Here is a 20,061-nt window from a genome sequence, read left to right on the forward strand (position 1 = left end):
GACATGCTGAAGCCGGGCAGGCAGACAGGGAGCAAAGATGGCGGCGCCCGGAAGGCACCTCCGAGTGTTCTGAGCATGCGCGAGAGGAACGCGCCCTGAGATGGGCGGGGCTTGGAGGGGAAAGGGGCGTGGTGAACACAGGGGCTGGGTCGGAAAGAAAGGGGCGGGGCTAAAGATAGACGGGGCTGTGACTAAAAGGGGCGGGGCCAAGGAAAGGGCAGGGACTGTGAGGGAAAGGGGCGGGGCCAAGGAAAGGGCAGGAACTGTGAGGGGAAGGATCGAGGCCAAAGGGCCACGCAGTCCTAAAAGGTTCTGGTTTGGCTTAAAATCTCGAAGAAAAGATCAGAAATCCAGCCTAAATCTACCAGGTTTGGGCTAAAATCAGCCAAACGGGCCTCAACTCCACACAAAGGCGATCTAAAATCATACACATGAGCCCTGCAGAGTCCAAAAGTGGCCTAAAATCCAGCCTAAACCTGCCCAGTTTGGTATAAAATCACCCAAATAGGCCTAAAATCTTTGGGACCAAGACTGTCACAAGAAATGGCACCAGCACCAAGAATGAGACCAAAATCAGAATGGACACCGAGACCAAGAATGAGAACAGATCCAACACCGGAACTGAGACCAGCATCACTCTAGCACTGGAACCAGGACTAGGACCAAGACTGAGACTGTGACCAGCACCAGAACTGGCACTGGAACCAAAATTGAGGCCCACACTGACACAGGAACCGGCACTGGGAGGGCTCCAGAACGGCTCTGGTACCAGCACTGGCACTGTGAGAACTCTGGGACTGAGACAGAGTGGGACCAGAACAAGCACAGAGACTGACATCGGCACCAACACCGAGACTGGCACCTCTCTGGGACCGGGCCTGAGGCTGAGATTGGCACTGGGAGCACAACAGGATCAACACCAGCACCAACACCAACACTGGGACCGAGACCACTCCACGAATTAGACCAAGACCAAGACTGAAACAAGAACCGGCACTGGCACTGAGACTGGCACCGCTGTAGGACCAAGACTGAGACCCAGACCAGCACTGGGACAGAGACCGGCACCGGCAGCGCTCTGGGATCTCCGCGTTCACTCCGGGGAGTTTTGGCTGCGCCCCCGCACGGGACTGGGCAGGACGGGGAGGGACCCCTGGGTGGGGCGGGACAGCCTCGGTTCCCATCGTTCTGGTGCAGCCATCCCGGTCCATATGGTCCCAGTCCACGTGATCCCAGTCTGTACAATCCCAGTCCATGTGATCCCAGTCTGTACAATCCCAGTGCATGTGATCCCAGTCTGTACAATCCCAGTCCACATGATCCCAGTTTGTACAATCCCAGTCTGTTTGGCCCTGATCCATCTGGTCCCAGTCTGTGCAGTCCCAGTCTGGAGGATCCCAGTCCATGTCATCCCAGCCCCCATGATCCCAGTCTGGATGCTCCTGCATGGCTCACACTGCCAGGGTCTGGAATTCCAGTTCCCAGCCACAAAAAGATGTTCCTGCCCTTGAAGGCAAAGCTCTTCAGAAGGGGCCAAAAGCAAAGTGCAGCAAGATCTTACAGGGACATTTCACTGCCAGCCTTCCTAACTTCACCCATGGCTGTTGGAGCTCCTGCACTGGGAATTAAATCAGGGGAGGGTCTTTGGTGGGAGCTGCCCTGGGTCAAGGGAGACCCTGAGACAGAAACAGAGCAGGCAGAGAGAGACAGGAGAGAAAGGAGGACACAAACACAATCAGGTGAGAAGGTGCCACTGAAAACAGAACTGCAACTGACTGGAAGGGAATGGGACAGAAATCAGGAATTGTGAAACTTTTATTTACTATCAAATCCATCCCTTGGCAGCCAGCCCCACACAATCCCAATCCCAGCGCTCCAAATTTGGATCCCACTTCTCCCAATCTCCTTCCAACCCCTTCTCACCCTGCCGGCTGTGGAATCCAGTAAGGTTCCTGGGGGATTGATTTGTTTTGAGGATCCACTTTGCAGTTGGATTGAGCCATTTTGGATTAAAACTGAGGTACTTTCAAAGGGATTTGAGAGGTTTTTAGGTGACCTAAATCCTCTTGGCTTTTGGTGTGGAAAGAAATGGAGAAGAGAGAAAAACTAAGGCCAAAACAAAAGGATAACCAGCCAGGTGTCTTCCCCAGATGGATCCCAGGGAATGTGGGTCACCAGGGCTCAGCTCAACATGAGTTCTGCAGTGGGGGATGGAGTTGGAGCAGCACACAAGATTTTCTTGCACTAGGGGTATTTACAGGGATTGCATTAATGCTGCCTCTGTTGGTGTCTGTTCAAAGCTGAGCTCTGAGAGAAGTTCGTCACACACTCAGGATACTCAAAGGGGCTCTCCCTGGTGTGGATCTTTCAGTGGCAGATCAGGTTGGAACGCTGCCTGAATCCCCAAAACTTTATGGCCTTTTTACCAGTATGGATTTTTTGGTGGCAGCTTAATTTGTCACACACAATGAAGATCTTCCCACTCTCCTCACACTCGTGGAGCCTCTCCCCAGTGTGGATGTGCCGGTGTCTGGTGAGGTGGGAGTTTCGCCTGAAGCCCTTCCCGCAATCAGAGCACTGGAAAGGCCTCTCCTCTGTGTGTGTCTGGAAGTGCCAGAGCAGATGGGAGCTGGTGGTAAGCCTCTTCCCACACTTGGAACACTCGTAGGGCCTCTCCCCAGTGTGCATCTTTTGGTGGCAGATTAGATGGGAACGCTGCCTGAAGCTCTTCCCACACTCCTCACACTTGTAGGGCCTCTCCCCAGTGTGGGTCCTCTGGTGGCGGATCAGGGTGGAGCTCTGGCTGAAGCTCTTCCCACACTCCTCACACTCGTGAGGCTTTTCCCCGGTGTGCAAGCGCTGGTGCGTGACAAGAGTGGCGTTGTGCCTGAATCCCTTCCCGCAGTTCGGACAGCGGAAGGGCCTCTCATCCGTGTGAAGGACAAGCAGAGGATGGGATTTGCCTCCGTGCCAGAGGGAAGGGGAAGGAGATCCCCCCAGCGCGTCCCCGGCAGGACGGCGTCAGCAGCGGGGTTGTCCTGCAGCCGGGGGCCGTGCTGGGCTGGGAGATGGAGCAGGACAGAGGGGGAAAGGGGCACTGACTTCCTCCTCACCTGCCTGCGGCTCCTGGGACATCTTCATCTTCCTCGCAGCCTCCTCCTTCTCCATCGGGCCAAGGGTTGGGAATGGGAAATCCTGGTTTGGGGAAAAACAAGGGATGTGTGCGTTGTGTTGCGGGTTCCTCCTGCCCAACTCCATCTCTACAAGTCCCCGAACATCTGGGGTCCATAAAACCTCCCAAACACCAACATTCAGCCCTGAAAATGCCTCCCAGGGGTTCCTGGGAATGGTCCCTCCCATTTGGTGTTTGGGGGTTCCCCCCAGTCCCAGCTGCTGGGGGTCACGCTTGTATTGGGGGTCCCCCATCTACTCGGTCCCCGCCCTCCCCAGGCTGCTGGGAGTCCCAGCAATCCAAAAAGCTCCCCCCTCTTCCACCTCCCCATTTAGGGATGCTGAGTGTTTAGGGGTCCCTTCTCCCCTTATTCTCTGCTTTGGGGTGCAGGGGGTCCAGGGAGTCCCCCCTGCCCCTCTCCAGGCTGTTGAGGGTGCCAAAATCCCGGCACTCCCCCCTCTCTGGGCTCCCCACTTTGGGGGCCTGGGGGACACAGGGCTCTGCTCCTCCAGACTCCCGGGGTTCCCTGATGTCCTGGTATTGCCCCTCTCCACTCTCCCCACTCTGGGGGTCCCCAGGTTCCCCCCTCTGGCTCTCCCTTGGGGTCCCGCAGCCCCTGGCTCTGGGCTGGAGGTGACGGTGCCCGACTAGCGCAGACACAACCCCCACTGCAGGGGAGACCCCACATCCCCCTGCTCTCTACCAGGGCTCTGCTGCCACAGCCACAAGAACACCCCAAAAACACCTCCTGGGGACCCACCAGTGTCCCCTCAAGGGGCATTTTCTGCTCAGCTTTGCAGTTCTGCATTCTCCAAACATCCCTTCAAAATAAACCCAACCCAGGGACCCCCTGGGATATCTGGGCCGAGCTCCCCCTCCCCAGTCACCTGTGGGGGCGATGGTCCCAAGGATGGGGGACCTATGAATTCAGGGAGCGCTCGACCTCCTTCCTCCTCCTCCTTTTCTTGATCCTCCTTTGTTTTTCCTCTTCCATCCCTCCTCCTCCTCCTCCCTAACTCTCCCTCCTTCCCCTGCTTCCATCCCTTCTCGCTCTCCTCCTTCATCCCTCCTCTTCCATCCCTCCTCCTCCTCCCCCAGGAGCAGCGACACCCTCGGGGCCGTTCCCGAAGCCCTCGCAGCCCGCGGGAGGAGCGGGGATGGAGCCGGGACAGGTCGGGATGGGCAGCGCGGGGCTCTCGGCTGCTCCCACCCGCTGGGGCCGGGGGGAACCTTACTGGGGACACTGGGAGCCACTGGGAATGACTACGAGCATGCTGAGAGCAACTGGGATATACTGGGAGTGTCTGTGACCTTACTGGAGTGACTGGAACCACAATGGGAAAAACCAGGACCATGCTGGGAGAACTTGTAACACACTGAGGGATACTGGGGAGTCAGTGGGAGCTACTACTCTATACTGGGGGCAACTGAGCATGACTGGGATCATGCTAGGAGGGACTGGGATCATCTATCGAGTGACTGGGACTATGCTAGGGGCACCTAGGATCGCACTGGAACTGGGAGCAACTGGAACCATGCTGCGGGAGACTGGCATCTTACTGGATCATAATGGCAGACACTGGGACTGCACTGAGGGTGACTGGGAGAGGCTGTGAGCAACTGGGATCAGTCTGGAAGCAGCTGAGGACAACTGGGAGTGATTGGGAACGTGCTGGCGGCAACTGGGATACACTGGGAGAGACTGAAACCACAGTGAGGGGAAATGAGAGTAACTGGAACTAGCTGGAATCATACTGGGAGTGACTGGAATAGTACTGGGAATATCCCAGAATGACTGGGATCATACTGCAAGCAGACTGGGAGTGACAGGAAAAGTGCTGGCCACAACTGGAACCATATTGGGAGTAACTGGGAGCAACTGGGCCCACAATGGGAGTGACAGAGAGTCACTCTGGGCATGACTGGAATAATACTGGGAGGATCTGCGAGTGACTGTGGTCATACTGGAGATAACTGGAACCATATTGGGGGGGGACTGGGTACAGCAGATTGTACTGGGAGAGACTGGAACCATACTGGGAGTGACTGAGTGCAATTGGGCCCAGACTGGGAGTGACAGGGAGCATGGACAACTGAGAGAAACTGGGATCAGGCTGGATACAATTGTCAGTAACTGGGAAAGACTGGAATCCTTCTGAGCTAACTGGAACCTTACTGGGGCAACTGGGATATAATGAGAGTGTCTGTAACCGTACTGGGGGAACTGGAATCACACTGGGAACAGCTGGGACAAAGCTGGGGGCAGCTGGTGCCATACTGGGGAGACTGGAACCACACTGGGGGACACTGGCAGAAAGTGAGACATTGCTGAGAGAGACTGGGGCTATTCTAGAGATCATCCTGGTAAGAACTGGGAGCAACTGGAACTGTTCTGGCAGCAACTGGGATCATACTGGGATCACAGTGACAGCACCTGGGTACATGCTGGCTGAGACTGGGATCACTTCAAGGGTGACTGGAATCATACTGGGATGGACTGGCAGTGGCTGTGAACAACTGGAATCCTGCTGAAAGCAGCTGGGAAGAAGTGAGAGTGACTGGCACCATGCTGGGGGTGACTGGGATATACTGGGAGAGACAGGCAGGCACAGGGATTATACTGGAGGCTACTGGGGTCATGCTGGCATTGACAGGGAGCAACTGGGATCACAGTGGGGACCACTGGCATCAGACTGGGAGTAACTGGAATTAGACTGCAAGTGATGGGGACCATACTGGGATCATACTGGGAGTGTCTACAGTCATACTGGGATTAGAGTGGGTGTGACTGGACCCTGACTGGCGGTTACTGGGAGCTACTGGGCCCATGCTGGGAGCACACTGCACACACACTGGGAGCAACTGGGAATCAAACTGGGGGCAAGTGATCCATGCTGAGGGAACTGGGAGTGCCTGGGAAGGACTACAAGATTGTTCAGGGCAACTGGGATATACTGGGAGAGTCTGAAATATAGGGGTGGTGACTCGGACCTAAGTGGGAGCGACTGGGAATGTGCTGGGGGAAAAACTGGGACCGTGCTGGGGCAACTGGGGGAAGTGTGAGTGACTGGGACCCTGCAGGCAGAGACTGGCATCATAATGGACTCATACTGGCATTGTACTGGGAGTGACTGGGACTGTGCTAGGGGAAACTGGGAGAACTGGGAACACACTGGAGCAAAATGGGAGCAATTGGGACCGAGCTGGGGGCAATTGCATCATAATAGGAAATGACTGGGAGTGACTGGGCTCATACTGGGACTTCCGAGGAAACTGGAACCACACGGGGGGAGCAACTGGGCTCACACTGGGAGCAACTGGGCTCATAGTGGGAGCGACTGGGCTCATACTGGGAGCAGCCACTCCCGGCTCCCGCACCCCCGAACCCCTTTCCCGGCCATGCCGCCCCTCCAGCCCCAGCACCCCCCGCCGGGGTCCCGGCAATCCCAGGGGTCCCCCCCTCTCGGGCTCCCCGCTTTGCCCTTCTGGGCCTCTCCTGTCTCTGGGCTCCCGCTCAGGGAAGCCGCGGCTCTCCCGGGGCTCCCCCAAACCGGTGTCCCCCCGCCGATCCCGCCGCTCCCGCGCGCTCCCCACCTGGCCCCGGCACAGCTCGCAGGGCCCGGCCCGGGAAGCCCAACCCCCACCGCGGGGGGACCCGCATCCCCCCGGGCCCCGCCGGGGCTCTGCCGGCACCCACCGGGACCCCCAAAAACACCTCCCGGGGACCCCCCGATGTCCCCCCGAGGGCCATCTGCGCCTCTGCAGCCCTGCAACATCCAAACATCCCCCCCAAAAATAACACCAAACCCAGGGACAACCCCGGGATATTCGGGGCGAGCTCCCCCTCCCCGGGCACCTGCGGGATGGGGGGCGATGGTCCCGGGGGGGCTGCGAGTTCAGGGAGCTCCGGGGCCGCGCGCTTGATTCGCTTCTTCTCTGCTCCTGCTTCCTGCTGCCGCTCCGCCTCTTCCTCCCTCCCTCCTCCTCCTCTCCCGTTCAGAGCCCCGAACTGGGAGGGGATGGGGCAAGGAAAGGGCGGGAACTGTGAGGGGAAAGGGGCGGGGTCAAGGAAAGGGCGGGAACTGTGAGGGGAAAGGGGCGGGGTCAAGGAAAGGGCGGGAAGTGTGAGGGGAATGGGGCGGGGTCAAGGAAAGGGCAGGAACTGTGAGGGGAAAGGGGCGGGGCCAAGGAAAGGGCGGGGACTGTGAGGGGAAAGGGGCGGGGTCAAGGAAAGGGCGGGAACTGTGAGGGGAAAGGGGCGGGGTCAAGGAAAGGGCGGGAACTGTGAGGGGAAAGGGGCGGGGTCAAGCAAAGGGCGGTCAATTCTGACAGACAGAGGCCACATGGAACTCAAGGGCCCCAGAAATATTGCCAGGCATTCTAGAAACAAGACACCACTGTGGCAGACAAAGGCCTCATGGGGTCTAGGAGATCTCTGTGTCACAAAGGAATCTCATGGAAGCCACAGGCAGTTGTGACATGGCATGGCCTCATGGAACCCTTTTGCCATTGGGACATTGCCAGCTCTTGTGGAATCCAGTGCCCATTGTGACACAGCACAGCCTCATGGAAACATGGGCACCATTGTGACACAATGGAATCTCATGGCAGCAAGTGTCAGTTGTCAACACAGCACAGCCTGATGGAACCCAGGGGCAAGGGGGACCCTGCCATGGCTCGTGGAAGCAAGGGGCCATTGAGACACAGCGAGGCCTCTTGGAACCCAGGAGAACATTGTGGGGCAATGAAATCTCACAGAAGCAAGGTCCAATTTTGACCGTGTGTCGTAACAATGATCTCCTGGCTTCCATGAGGCCCCGCTGTGTTTACAATGGACACTTGGCTCCCCAGGATCCCATGGTGTCACTGTGCTCTCCTGTGATTCACGAGGCTGTGCTGTGTCACAATGGACACTTGCTTCCTCCGAGGCTGGAGATGTCCCAGAGGCACCGGGTTTCCATCAGGCCATGCTTTGTCACAATGGGGCCCTGGTTCCCTGAGAACCCATTGCAGACTTGGGCCTATTCAGGGTGTAGATATGGGAAATTCTAAACCAGGTCCTGAATTTTTAAGTGAAGAATCCCTTTAAAACAAAATAATCCATAAAGGATGGACATACTTCAAGAAAATTTCTTGAAGACAAAGGAGCAGACTGACCCTATGTGCCAAAAATAAGCCAGCAAGGACAATAACTGGCCTGGTTGCACATGGAGCTTTTGCAGGAACTCAGGGGAAAAATGGGGCTACATCAACTTTGGACAGAGGGCCAGGAAACTGAGGAAGTGTTCAAGTATGTCGCTAGGTCATGCAGGAAGAAAATCAGAGAGGTGAAAGATTAATTAGGACCTAACCTGGCCACTTCTGTGAAGGACAATAAAGATGCTTTTATAAATACATGAATGGCAAAAGCAGATACAAGGAAAACCTCAACTTCTACTTGGGAGGATATGGTTACCAGAGATGAGGAAAAGGCTGAGATACTCAAGCCCTTCTTTCCCTCAGTCTTCAACAAGAAGACAGCTTGTCCTTACAAGTGTAATCCTTTGGTGACAGATGGGGACAGGGAGCAGAAGAGACCCCCTGTAATCCTGGAGGAAGCAGCTGGGGACCTGCTGAGCCACTCAGATGCTCACAGGTGTCTGTGGGAGCAGATGGGACCCATCCCAGGGGGATGAGGGAGCTGCTGGATGAGCTCCCCAAGCTGCTCTCCATCATTTCTCATCAGTGCTGGCTCAGCAGGGAGGTGCCAGAGGACTGGAGGTGCCAATGTGAGCCCATGCCCAAGAAGGGCTGGAAGGAGGATGTGGGGAACTGCAGGCCTGTCAGCCTGACCTGGGTGCCTGGTGAGGTGATGGAACAGATCACCTTGAGTGCCATCACAGGGCACCTCCAGGCTGGCTGAGGGATCAGAGGCAGCCAGCGTGGATTTCAATATCTGCATTGATGATCTGGATGAGGGCATTGAGTGCAGCATCAGCAAATGTGCAGATGGCACCAAGCTGGGTGTGAGTGTGGATGTGCTGGAGGGCAGGAGGGCTCTGCAGAGGGGCCTGGACAGGCTGGATCCAGGGCCCAAATCCAGCAAGGTGAGGTTTAACAAGACCAAGTGCTGGGTCCTGCACTTTGGCCACAACAAGCCCAGCAGTGCTCCAGGCTGGGGACAGGCTGGACAGCAGCCAGGCAGAAAGGGACCTGGGGGCACTGATGGACAGCAGGCTGGACATGAGCCAGCAGTGTGCCCAGGTGGCCAAGAAGGCCAGTGGCTCCTGGCCTGGATCAGGAATGGTGTGGCCAGCAGAACCAGGGCAGTGATTCTTCCTCTGTGCTCAGCCCTGGATGGGCAGCACCTCGAGTGCTGTGTCCAGTTCTGGGGACACAATTTAGGAAGGACATGGAGGGGCTGGAGTGTGTCCAGAGAAGGGCAACAAGGGGTCTGGAAAACAGGTCCTGTGAGGAGTGGTTGAGGGAGCTGGGGTTGTTTATCCTGGAGAAGAGGAGGCTCAGAGAGACAAAGTGGTGTCAGGGCACAGGCTGGGCTTGATGATCTCCAAGGTCTTTTCCAACCTTGCTGATTCTGTGATTCTCTGAAACCACCCTTGGAGCACTTGCAGGATGAGCCCTGGGCCTCCTCTTCACAAGGTCCAGCAGCTTAGGTCCCTCAGCTTCTCCACCCCAGCCCCAAAGCCCATCCTGTCAGTCCTGCAGAGCCTCCCCAGCCCCTCCTCATTGCCCACAACAGGGAGCCCCACACCCAGACACAGCAGCCCAGATGTGCCCCCCTGGCCTGTGGTGCCTCTGGCAAGGGAGCAGCACAAGGCACTGCAAGACCCTGGAGACAATTCCTGCAGCACTTGTAGGATGATCCTGCTCCCCAAGAGATGTTCCCATGGTGCCAGCTCAGGAACTGAAATGGGGAGTGGAGTCAGACAGGAAAGGGCAAACAGAGATGGGCTGTATGTAGGGGAAGGAGATAGGGGTGGGAGAGGAAGAAATCTGGGGCAGGAAAGATTAAAGAAAGCAAAACTGAATCAAAGGAAATGCTCAGGTGTGGTTACTGCGCTGCAAAGAGAGAGAAAAGACAGCAACACACACGGACCTCTTTTGGGGAAAAAAGGCCAACTTTATTGTACGGACATCCCGTATTTAAAGTGTGTCACGTGCAGTTAGGACAGGACAGTAGTTCATTGCACAATTGGGAAAAATATCCCTGGGACAGCATGTCCGGATGTCCCATGGGAAAGACACCAGGTGTTAATCTTTATTATGAATTCCCTTCTGTTTTTCACCAAGTTATCACTCTGGGAGACTGCGTCCCTAACTGAAGCTGTAGTCAGCTTGTCAGCCTGGGAATGGACCTGAGAGACAGGAGAAATCCAGGCCTGAAAAGAATTGCCAAGCTGTAATTCTTTAGCTCTCTAAATGTGTGTGTCCACACTCAGGGCAGTTTGGGGGTGGCTGCCAGGCAGCCCTGGCTCTGAGCAACAACGTCTGCAGTGGGACAGGAAACTCACAGCTCATGGGAACAAACTTTCTGGCTGACTCCAGAGGCCATGACAAAGCTGAGTGGTTTCCCTGCCGTCCCCCAGCCCTTGCTGGCCCCAGGGGCTGATGGCATTTGTGCTCACTCAGCTCCATGTCCCCACAGCAGCCCCATGGGGGTGCAGACCCTGCTGTGTGCAATGCAAACAGGGGCTCCTGAGCCAGTGCTGCCGTGTGTGTGCCTGCAAGGATGCGGCTCCTGTGAGAGCTGGGGGAGAGGCCAGGGCTGCAGAGGGGGGATGTTGTTGGCAGGTGCATGAGGACGCTCTGGGACACTGCCCTGGGGTGTCCAGCGCAGTGGGGATGGATCAGCCCCTGCTCTGCTGCTCCTTGCCAGGGTGTCCCCCTTGCAGGGAGCTTGCAGAGCACCAGCCATGCTGTTTGCCCCCAGCCTGCCCACGGCCAGCCTGGGGCTGCTCCCGGGGCTTTTCTCTGCTCAGCATTGGGCTGGCCAAGTGTTGTGGAGAGAGCCTGGCCAAGGAGCCTGGAGCCCCCAGGCCCTGCCCTGAGGCGTCAGCTCTGCCCCAGCAGTGCCCATGGCCTGTCCCTGCTGCAGCCCCAGCACTGCCACCCCCAGGGCTGTGCCCGGCCCCCAGAGCACTCAGGCCCTGCAGCAACACGAGGGCCAGGAGGGCAGAGGGGCAGTGGCACGGGAGCAGCACTGGCAGCACCAAGTGCTGCTGCTGCTGGGCACAGCTGCTGTGCCAGCACTGATCTGCCCCCAGCTCTGCACACAGACATTGCTGCTGCAGCTCCAGAGAAGGGAACAGAAGGGGCATCTCTGGAGAAAACTTTGCTGGGAGATCCTTAATTCATTAAAGCCACCGAGGCCACAGCTCCTCATTAACAGTCTGTGGCTACAGGGAATATGGAGAGAACCAAAATGAGAAATGGCACAATGACGTTTCTTTGTGGACAATATTTCACCAGTAAAACAAAGAGAACAAAACACACAAGCAAACCAACAAGAAGTATCAAAAATTACTTTTATTAGAAGTGATTTGCATAAATTTGCCAACAGTTTAATGCTCCTGAAAGCATCCAGTCATCAGTGTCCACACTGCAGCCTTGAGCTCCTGATTCCTCAGGCTGTAGATGAAGAGGTTCAGGGCTGGAGGCACCACTGAGTACAGAACTGACAGTGCCAGGTCCAGGGATGGGGAAGAGATTGAGGGGAGCTTCAGGTAGGCAAATGAAGCAGTGCTGAAAAACAGAGAGACCACAGCCAGGTGAGGGAGGCAGGTGGAAAAGGCTTTGTGCCGTCCCTGCTCAGAGGGGATCCTCAGCACAGCCCTGAAGATCTGCACATAGGAGAAAACAATGAACACAAAGCATCCAGAAGCTAAACAGACACTAACAGCAAGAAGCCCAAGTTCCCTGAGATAGGATTTGGAGCAGCAGAGTTTGAGGATCTCAGGGATTTCACAGAAGAACTGGCCCAGGGCATTGCCTTGGCACAGGGGCAGGGAAAATGTATTGTCCGTGTGCAGCAGTGAATGGAGAAAGGCACTGGCCCAGGCAGCTGCTGCCATGTGGGCACAAGCTCTGCTGCCCAGGAGGGTCCCGTAGTGCAGGGGTTTGCAGATGGACACGTAGCGGTCGTAGCACATGATGGTCAGAAAGAAAAACTCTGCTGACATGAAGAACGTAAAGAAAAACACTTGTAAAGCACATCCTGCACAGGAGATGTTGCTGGTGTCCCAGAGGGAATTGTGCATGGCTTTGGGGACAGTGGTGCAGATGGAGCCCAGGTCAGTGAGGGCCAGGTTGAGCAGGAAGAAGAACATGGGGGTGTGCAGGTGGTGGCCGCAGGCTACGGCGCTGATGATGAGGCCGTTGGCCAGGAGGGCAGCCAGGGAGATGGCCAGGAAGAGGCAGAAGTGCAGGAGCTGCAGCTTCCACGTGTCTGCCAATGCCAGCAGGAGGAAGTGGCTGATGGAGCTGCTGTTGGACATTTCTGCACTCTAGGCATCGGAGACTGTTGAAAGAAGGTATTGATAAAACTGGGACCAACTTGTTTTAGCCAATCCTATAAAATGTTCCTTGGAATCCCTTCAAACTTACTTCTCTTACTTTGGGCAGTCATTTGCTAAACTGTTCTATTTTTGAGTTCATGTTTTTGTTGCTGAGTTTGTGCCTCATCTTCAGCATTGCTCTCAGCCTGAACACTGGGGAACCCAGAGGGAAAACAGGGCTCCCTGTGCCCCAGTGCAGTCCCACCTACTGGTCCCACACAGTTGCCCTTTGCTTATTACACCTCCCTCTAGTTCAGGGTAATCAGACTTAAAATGTGCTGGAAAAATAAAGTGGCGTTTTTGGACGGTCCAGTTTCAAAGTCAGTCTCTGTAAACTCTTCTCTCTTGCCCTGTGTAGCTGAACAGGAAGGGATACCAAGAGTTGGTCTGACTCTCTGCTACCTACTGAGAGCTGTTTCTGTGTATCCAAGGCTTGTCCCTGTCACTGCTCCCAGAGCCCAGCCCAGCCCTGGGGGCTCAGCTCTGCCCTGCAGAGCCCTCCCAGCACAGGGCACTGCCCAGGGGCATCTCCCTGGCAGCAGGGCCTTAAGGGCAGCTCACACAAACAGAGATGCTGCAAGACAAGGAGCTGCTGCTGCTGTCTGTAGGCAGAGGAGGGTGAGGAGGCACTTTGTGAGGGAAATCTGAGGTAGATCTGCTGATGCCCAGTGGGACAGGAAAGGAGGCTCAGTGACACAGACACAGCTGACAGCCCCTTTGCCTTGCCTTGAGGAGAAAGCTGAGAGCAGCCCTGGCCATGCAGCACCATCTCCACAGCAGGAGGAATCTGCCCTGATGGGGGTGGCTCCTTCCACCTCCAACTTCTCCCCAGAGTCCTTGGAGAGCTCCCAGGCAGGCTGAGAGCTGTCCCTGGCAGGTGGCACATGGCCTGGGCTGGCCAAGAGCCCTGAGGGCTGCAGGAGCTGCTCTGCAGGACAGCCCTGGGCAGCCCTGGCTGCATCCCCAGCTTCAGCCCCTGCAGCCGTCCCTGGCAGCAGGAGCCGTCCTGCCCTGTCCCTCTGACGGTGCCCAGGGCAGCCCCGCTCTGCAGCACATCCTCCTCTTCCTCCTCTGCCTCTATCTCAGAGAAACGGGGAGAGTCCTCCTGACACATCCCCCAGGCTGTGGGCTGTGCTGGCTCCAGGAGATGCCTCCAGGAGCACAGGGGACATTGCCCTGCACCCACACACTCACCATGTCCAGGGCTGTGAAGATGTTTCCCCAAGTGCAGTCTCAGCTCAATGTCTTCCCAGTCCTGATTGCCTTGAGCCTGTCTGTGCCTGGCTCCTGTGCCCTCAGTGCCTGCAGGCAGTGCCCTCAGCCCTGCTGGGCTGGCAGAGGAGCTGCTCCTCAGCACAAATGTCTTTTGGAAGATCTTCTTGGTTGAGCATGGGAGCTTCCTCTGTGCCAGGAGCCTGGCCCAGCTCAGCAGCACAGACACAGCACAAGGACTTGAATGAAATCTTAAGGGATTTGGTGCTGTTTACATCAGACTCAGTCCCTGAGAGAGTGTTCAAAAAATTTTCTCAATAACTCAATTTAAAGTTGAAACATTAAAGTTTCTTGAAATTTTAATAGGTCCCACTGAGGGACACGACTGAGATTGTGTCCCCAGGTTCCTATTAGAGCAGAACACTGGAGGCAGTGATGACAGGGGGGACAAACAAGGGAAAGGTGTCTGTGATGCTGAGCAAACCTGGATGTGTTTCAGGAATGCCAAGGGCCAAGGGCTGAGCCCCAGCCCCTGGCAAGGCAGATCCTGTTCCTCCCTCATTGCTCAGGGCTCTTCCCGGCCCACTGGGCTCTGGGCATGTGCAATGCCAAGGGCAGCACCATGGGGCGGCCCCTGCCAGGCTGCTGAGCAGGGACAAGGAGGCAATGAGGCCCCAGCACAGCAAGGCTCACTTGTCCCCTGCTGGCCTCAGGCCCAGGGCCAGCGTGCATGGCCCAAGTGCTGCAGGAGTTGGCTGTGTCAGGGCCTTTCAGCTGCTGCCCATCCCTGTGCCCTCTGCAGCCCAGGCTGTCCTACGGTGTCCATGCCCTGCGCCTCTGTCCCTGCAGGCTGTCGTCATCCCCCGGCTGCCCCACCTCGCTGGCCCCTTCCTTTGCTGACAGCTCTGCCTCCTGCCTGCCTCTGCCTGCACACACAAAGCCTTGGGCTGCCCCAGACTCCTTCTGGGGGACGGGTTGCACCACAGCCCTGCCCTGGGAGAGAAATTCCTTTCTCCCTGTGTCCAGTCTGGCCCTCATCAATTTCCCTTGGCATTAATTAATTCATTCTCAGGCTGTTTTCTGCTATATCTAAAGGATCCACCATCTCTGAAACTGACCTTCAGCCCCTCCCAGGGCTCTCCTTTGCTCTCCTCAGTCTCCACTCCACTGAGCACTGAGTTCCTTTGCCCCTACACAGTGCTCATATGCTTGCAGCCTCCAAACACCACCTGGGGAGATCTCTGGGCCCTCTTCAAGGTCTTGGCAAAAGAGAACATTCTGGTCATAGTCTAAGAAAATCACCAGACAACAAGGCAGGACCTGTCTGTCCTGGCTACTTTTTTCTGGGTGCAGTCCTCGGATAGATGGAATTTTAGCTGTAGAATCCCAGTTTTGGCCATTGACACCTCGGTGAGAAGGGCAGCTCTTTTCCACAGGAAGGAAAACGCAGAGCCCCATGTTTGGTGGTAGATGAGAGACTGCCTGCAGGAGGCCAAGGCCAGCCAGAGCTGTCTGTCCTGGCAGATTTTGGCTTGAAGAACCCTTGCAGATGGAGAACTTTTTAGGGGGGGTAGCAATTTCAGCCTTGGGCAGCAGGAAAGAGGGATGGTTTATTTCCCTAGGAAGGAAAGCACAGAGCCCCAGTGCTCCAGAGGCTGATGAGAGGCAGCCCTCGACATGCCAGGGTCAGCCAGACCTGCCTTGTGGCCCCCAGGAGGCCAAACCATCCAGACCCATTCCATGTCCCCTTGGTTCCATGAGGCCCTGTAATGTCACAATGTTCTCCTTGCTTCTGAGGTGTCACAATGGCCCCTGGCTTCCATGAGGCCCTGCAGGGTCACAATGGCCCTTTGGTTCCGTGGGCCCCACAGTGTCACAATGGTCTCCATGATTCCATGGGGCCTGGCAGTGCCACAATGATCTCCATGGATCCACGGTGCCCTGCAGGATCACAAGGGCCCTTGGGCTGCACCAGGCCCTGGAATGCAACAATGGCCTCTTGGTTCCACAAAGCCCTGCTGCTTCACACTGGTGCCTTGGGACCATGTGGCCCAGCAGGGCCACAATTATGTCCTTGGTGCCATGAGGCCCCACAGTGTCACCATGGCCCCTTGGATCCACGGGGTCCCCAAGGTGTCACAATGGTCTCCACAGGAAGGAAACAACCGAGCCCCAGTGTTGCAGGGGCAGATGTGGGGCAGTCACCAGAGGCCAAGGACAGCCAGACTTGATGGTGTTTGCAGATTTTGTCTGGGAGTAATACCTGGATATACAGAATTTTAGAGGTAGAATACCAATTTCAGTATTGACATGGACATCTGGAGGAAAAGGATGGCTCTTTTCCATAGGAAGGAAATCATGGACCACCAGTGTTTAAGGGACAGATGAATGGCGACCATCACAGACCCAGTCCAGGCAGACCTCTCTGTTCTGGCAGCTTTAGTCTGAAAGCAATCCTTGGATATAGGGAATTTCAGAGATGGAATCCTAATTTTGGCTATTTCTGCATTGATAAGAGGGATGTTTTTTGCCATTGGAAAAAAAGCATTGAACCCCAGTGTTCCAAAAGCAGGTATGAGGCAGTCCCCAAGAGACAAAGGGCAGCCAGACCTGTCTGTCCTGGCAGATTTCACTTGGGAGAAATCCTTGGATGTACAGAGTTTTGGAGGTGGAATCCCAATTTCAGCCACGGCTGCGTGGTCGAGGTGGATGGTTTCACCATAGCAAAGAAAAGTGAGAAGCCCAAGTGTTTTGCAAGAAGATGAGAGGTGGCCACCCTTAGGCCTAGCCAGCCTGACTTGTCTCTCCTGGTACCTTTCATCTGGGAGCTATCCTTGGACATAGGGATTTTTAAAGGTGGAATCTCAATTTTGGTTGTGGATGCCAGGATTGGAAGAAGAGTTGTTCTCATTAGGAAGGAAAGCACAGAGCCCCAATGTTTCAGAGGCAAATGAAAGGCAGCCTTTAGAAAGCCAAGGCCAGCCAGACTTGACAGCAATGGCAGCTTTTGTCTGGGAGCTGTCCTTGGATATCTGGAATTCTGGATGTGGACTCCCAATTTTGGCTATGGGCGCCTGGACATGAAAGGTGCTTTTTTCCCCATAGGAAAGAAAACCACACGATCCCAGTGTTTCAAGGGGCGATGAGAGGTGGCCTCTGGGTGGCCAAGGCAGCCAGATCTCTCTGTCCTGGCAGATTTCACCTGGGAACAATCCTTGCATCTAAGGAAATTTGGAGCAGGAATCCAAATTTTGGCCATGGGCACCTGGAGGAGAATGACAGTTCTTTTCCATAGGAAGGAAAGCACAGAGCCCCAGACTGGGAAGACAGATTGAAAGGATAGTACAGAAGGCAATCTCTCCCAATGAATTACAGCTGTACTGATGACTGAGGAGTGGAAACATCTGTGCCTGCCCAAGGAGTTGGGGTGTTCTAAAAGAGTGGGTTAGCTGGCTGACCCAGAGTCTGCTGCAGTTTGGGATGGAGTCTGCTGGCTGTGCTGTGAGGAGGTAAGGGACATGCAGTCGTGCAAGAGACAGATAAGGTAAGAAGATGTTGTGTGAGGGACAGTCAGGGTAAGGTGGCCGGGAAAGGGACAGGGTGGGGTTTAGGCAGTTGTGAAGAGAGGAGAGAGGGAGTCAGAGCTGTGTGGAGCTGCCTGTAAGAAAAGGAGTCATTACTGTGTGGAGCTGCCTATGAGGGAAGGAGTTGTTGGAAAGAAGTACACTGAAAGAAGACATGAAAAGTTTTCTAATAAAGGACTGGTGGTGATGCCAGTCCAGTCTGTCTCAACGTAATTGCAACACACGAACAGCCTCAGCAAGTTCTGCAATTTGTGGTGATCCTTTCACAGTCTCTTGATGCCAGATTCCCAGTTACCATTGTTAGAATTTTTCCTTGTGATCACTGATTTGTGTGATTTTCTGGAGCCTTCTGTAAAAATGGTGAGAGCATTAAGAGGAGTATGTCTGCTTAAGGGATTCTTGATAAAATTAAAAAAGAGGCCTAATTGTTTGTGTTTTGGAAAATGAACTGACGTTTGTTGTGGAAAGCTTGTTAATGCAATTTGCAATATCTCAGATGGTTGTACAAGCCATTCTAAATAAAGTGAAATAACAGGTATAAACATAATAGAAAAATCTTTGCCCAAATGAGATAAAATTTGGGATCAGGCTTTCATTTTCAATTGTGAGAGAATTTCAGGACAAGTAGTTATAGTTTCAGACATTTGCTAGGATAAGAAAACCCATTCTAAGTTGAATAAAGGATCTAACAGAATTTTGTTCCATTGAAAGATTAGACCATAATGATGTGGATTTTCTCCCAATATTTCAAATTTTAAAAGGTAACTCTGGGTCACATCTGTGAGCTTGACAGGTTTGTAAAGCAGCAGACACTTTCCTCAGAATGGTTTTTGCTTCCTGGGTCAGTTTTCTAGGAGAGTTTAGATCTGTGTCTCCTTTTAATAAATCAAATAGGGGGCCATGTCCTGGTTGGTTTTTCCTAAGAGAGTTTGAACCCAATTGATCGATCTGCTAAGTTTCTGAAGGTCATGCAGTGTCACTGGATCTTCTTGTAGCTGTAGAGCCTTTGGAGTAACTGTACATTCTGGGAGTTGATAGCCTAGGTACTTCCAAGGAGAAGACTGTTGTGTTTTGTCTTCTGCTACTTGTAATTCAGCCTTACGTATTCCAATAATTACATCCGTGACAACCGTTTCCAAGGATCCATTATCCTTCATGGTGATTGGAATGTCATCCATACAGTGGACTATTATGGATTGAGGAAATCTCTCACGAATGAGTGATAAGATTTTCACCACACACCTTTTGATTGAGGGTACAGAGAAGGTGAACCTCAGAGCATCATCTGGGTGTAAGGGGGTACTGAACAAATGGTCTTTTAAATCAATAATCATTAACATCCAATCATTAGGCATCATGTTAGGCAATGGTAATCCTGGTTGTAAAGATCCCATTTCCTCAATAATTTCTTTTCTTTTTCTTAGATCTTGGAGCAGTATCCATTTATCACTCTTGTGATTTTTTTTTTATAACAAATATGGTAGTGTTGCAGGGACTGTTTGTGAGGACAATGTTCCCTTTAGTTAATTGTTCATTTACTGAGGGCTCTAGCACAGTCAATTTTTCAACAGGGAGGGGCCACTGATCAACCCAGACAGGCTTGTCTGATATCCAGGTGAGTTTTATTGCACTGTGCTCATCAGTGGCCCTCATTAAAGACTTATCTCCAGACTTAGTCCCCACTGGGATAGGATGTGTCTTCCCCAAACAAGTACTTTCTCTTTCTTCATGAAAAATGTTTTGGTAGCTGCTACACAGTTTTGAGGTTCTTTAAAGGAGACTGGGTTTAAACTCTGCATGGTATTGCTGTGTGTGGGTTATTTCTCCAATGCTCTAGGCGCCCTTTGTTGGGTTGTGGTTGTTTTCTTTAAAAAGCCAGGCAGCTAATAGTTGCTATAAAGTTGTTTATTGCAAAGGCACATCAGTCTAGAAAGGCAAAGAGTCACAAGTGTTCAAGTCCATGCTAAAGCTTTGGTGTCAAGTCCCCAGTAGAAGCAGAAGCTGCTCCTGGTGGTCCCAGCAGGGCTGATGTTGCTGCGACAGCTTCTATTGTCTTCTTGGGTGTTGATGATGGCATTGAGGAAAGAGCAGGAGCAAGAGCAACTGGCAAAAAGCAAAGCTCTCCCCAGTGCATAGATTATTATTGAGAAACTTCCCAACAAGCTAAAGACACAAACTCAGACCAATACTTCTTAACCTATTAGAATTCTAGTTTCTAAGCACACCAGGTTATATATAAAGTACACATGGGGTCTATCTTGTCCTATCTGAAAAATGTTTGCAATAGTCTTACTATAGTTTTATTGCGTCTAAAACTGTGTTCCTGGAGCCTCCATGGAAACATTAGTATCTAGGACTATGTTTTTCAACCTTCACTAGAACTCTCACTTCTTACTCTGGTATCTGAGACCTTTATTCACTACAAGCACTTAAAACTTACTCTTAATTACTTACTTGCTTGCTTCTTCTAAAACTTTAACTTAGACCTCTACTTTATGTGTGAATGGCTTAATACACTTCAATCCATCCAAAGGTTTTA

General features: G+C 53.8%; 1 protein-coding gene across 1 annotated transcript; it reads right to left on the reverse strand.

The window, feature by feature from the left end:
* Positions 1-1,797: 1,797 nt before the first annotated feature.
* Positions 1,798-18,679, reverse strand: LOC148219415 (uncharacterized). Its single transcript, XM_088157677.1, has 2 exons — positions 18,625-18,679; positions 1,798-2,963 (listed from the first exon to the last, which is right to left on the reverse strand). Exons 1-2 carry the CDS (start codon positions 18,677-18,679, stop codon positions 2,368-2,370), a joined length of 651 nt encoding a protein of 216 aa, XP_088013803.1. The 3' UTR covers positions 1,798-2,367.
* Positions 18,680-20,061: the final 1,382 nt, after the last annotated feature.

The sequence above is a fragment of the Sturnus vulgaris genome, unplaced genomic scaffold (genome assembly GCF_052056855.1).
Source record: "Sturnus vulgaris isolate bStuVul1 unplaced genomic scaffold, bStuVul1.hap1 Scaffold_141, whole genome shotgun sequence".
In the NCBI taxonomy this organism is placed as follows: Eukaryota; Metazoa; Chordata; class Aves; order Passeriformes; family Sturnidae; genus Sturnus; species Sturnus vulgaris.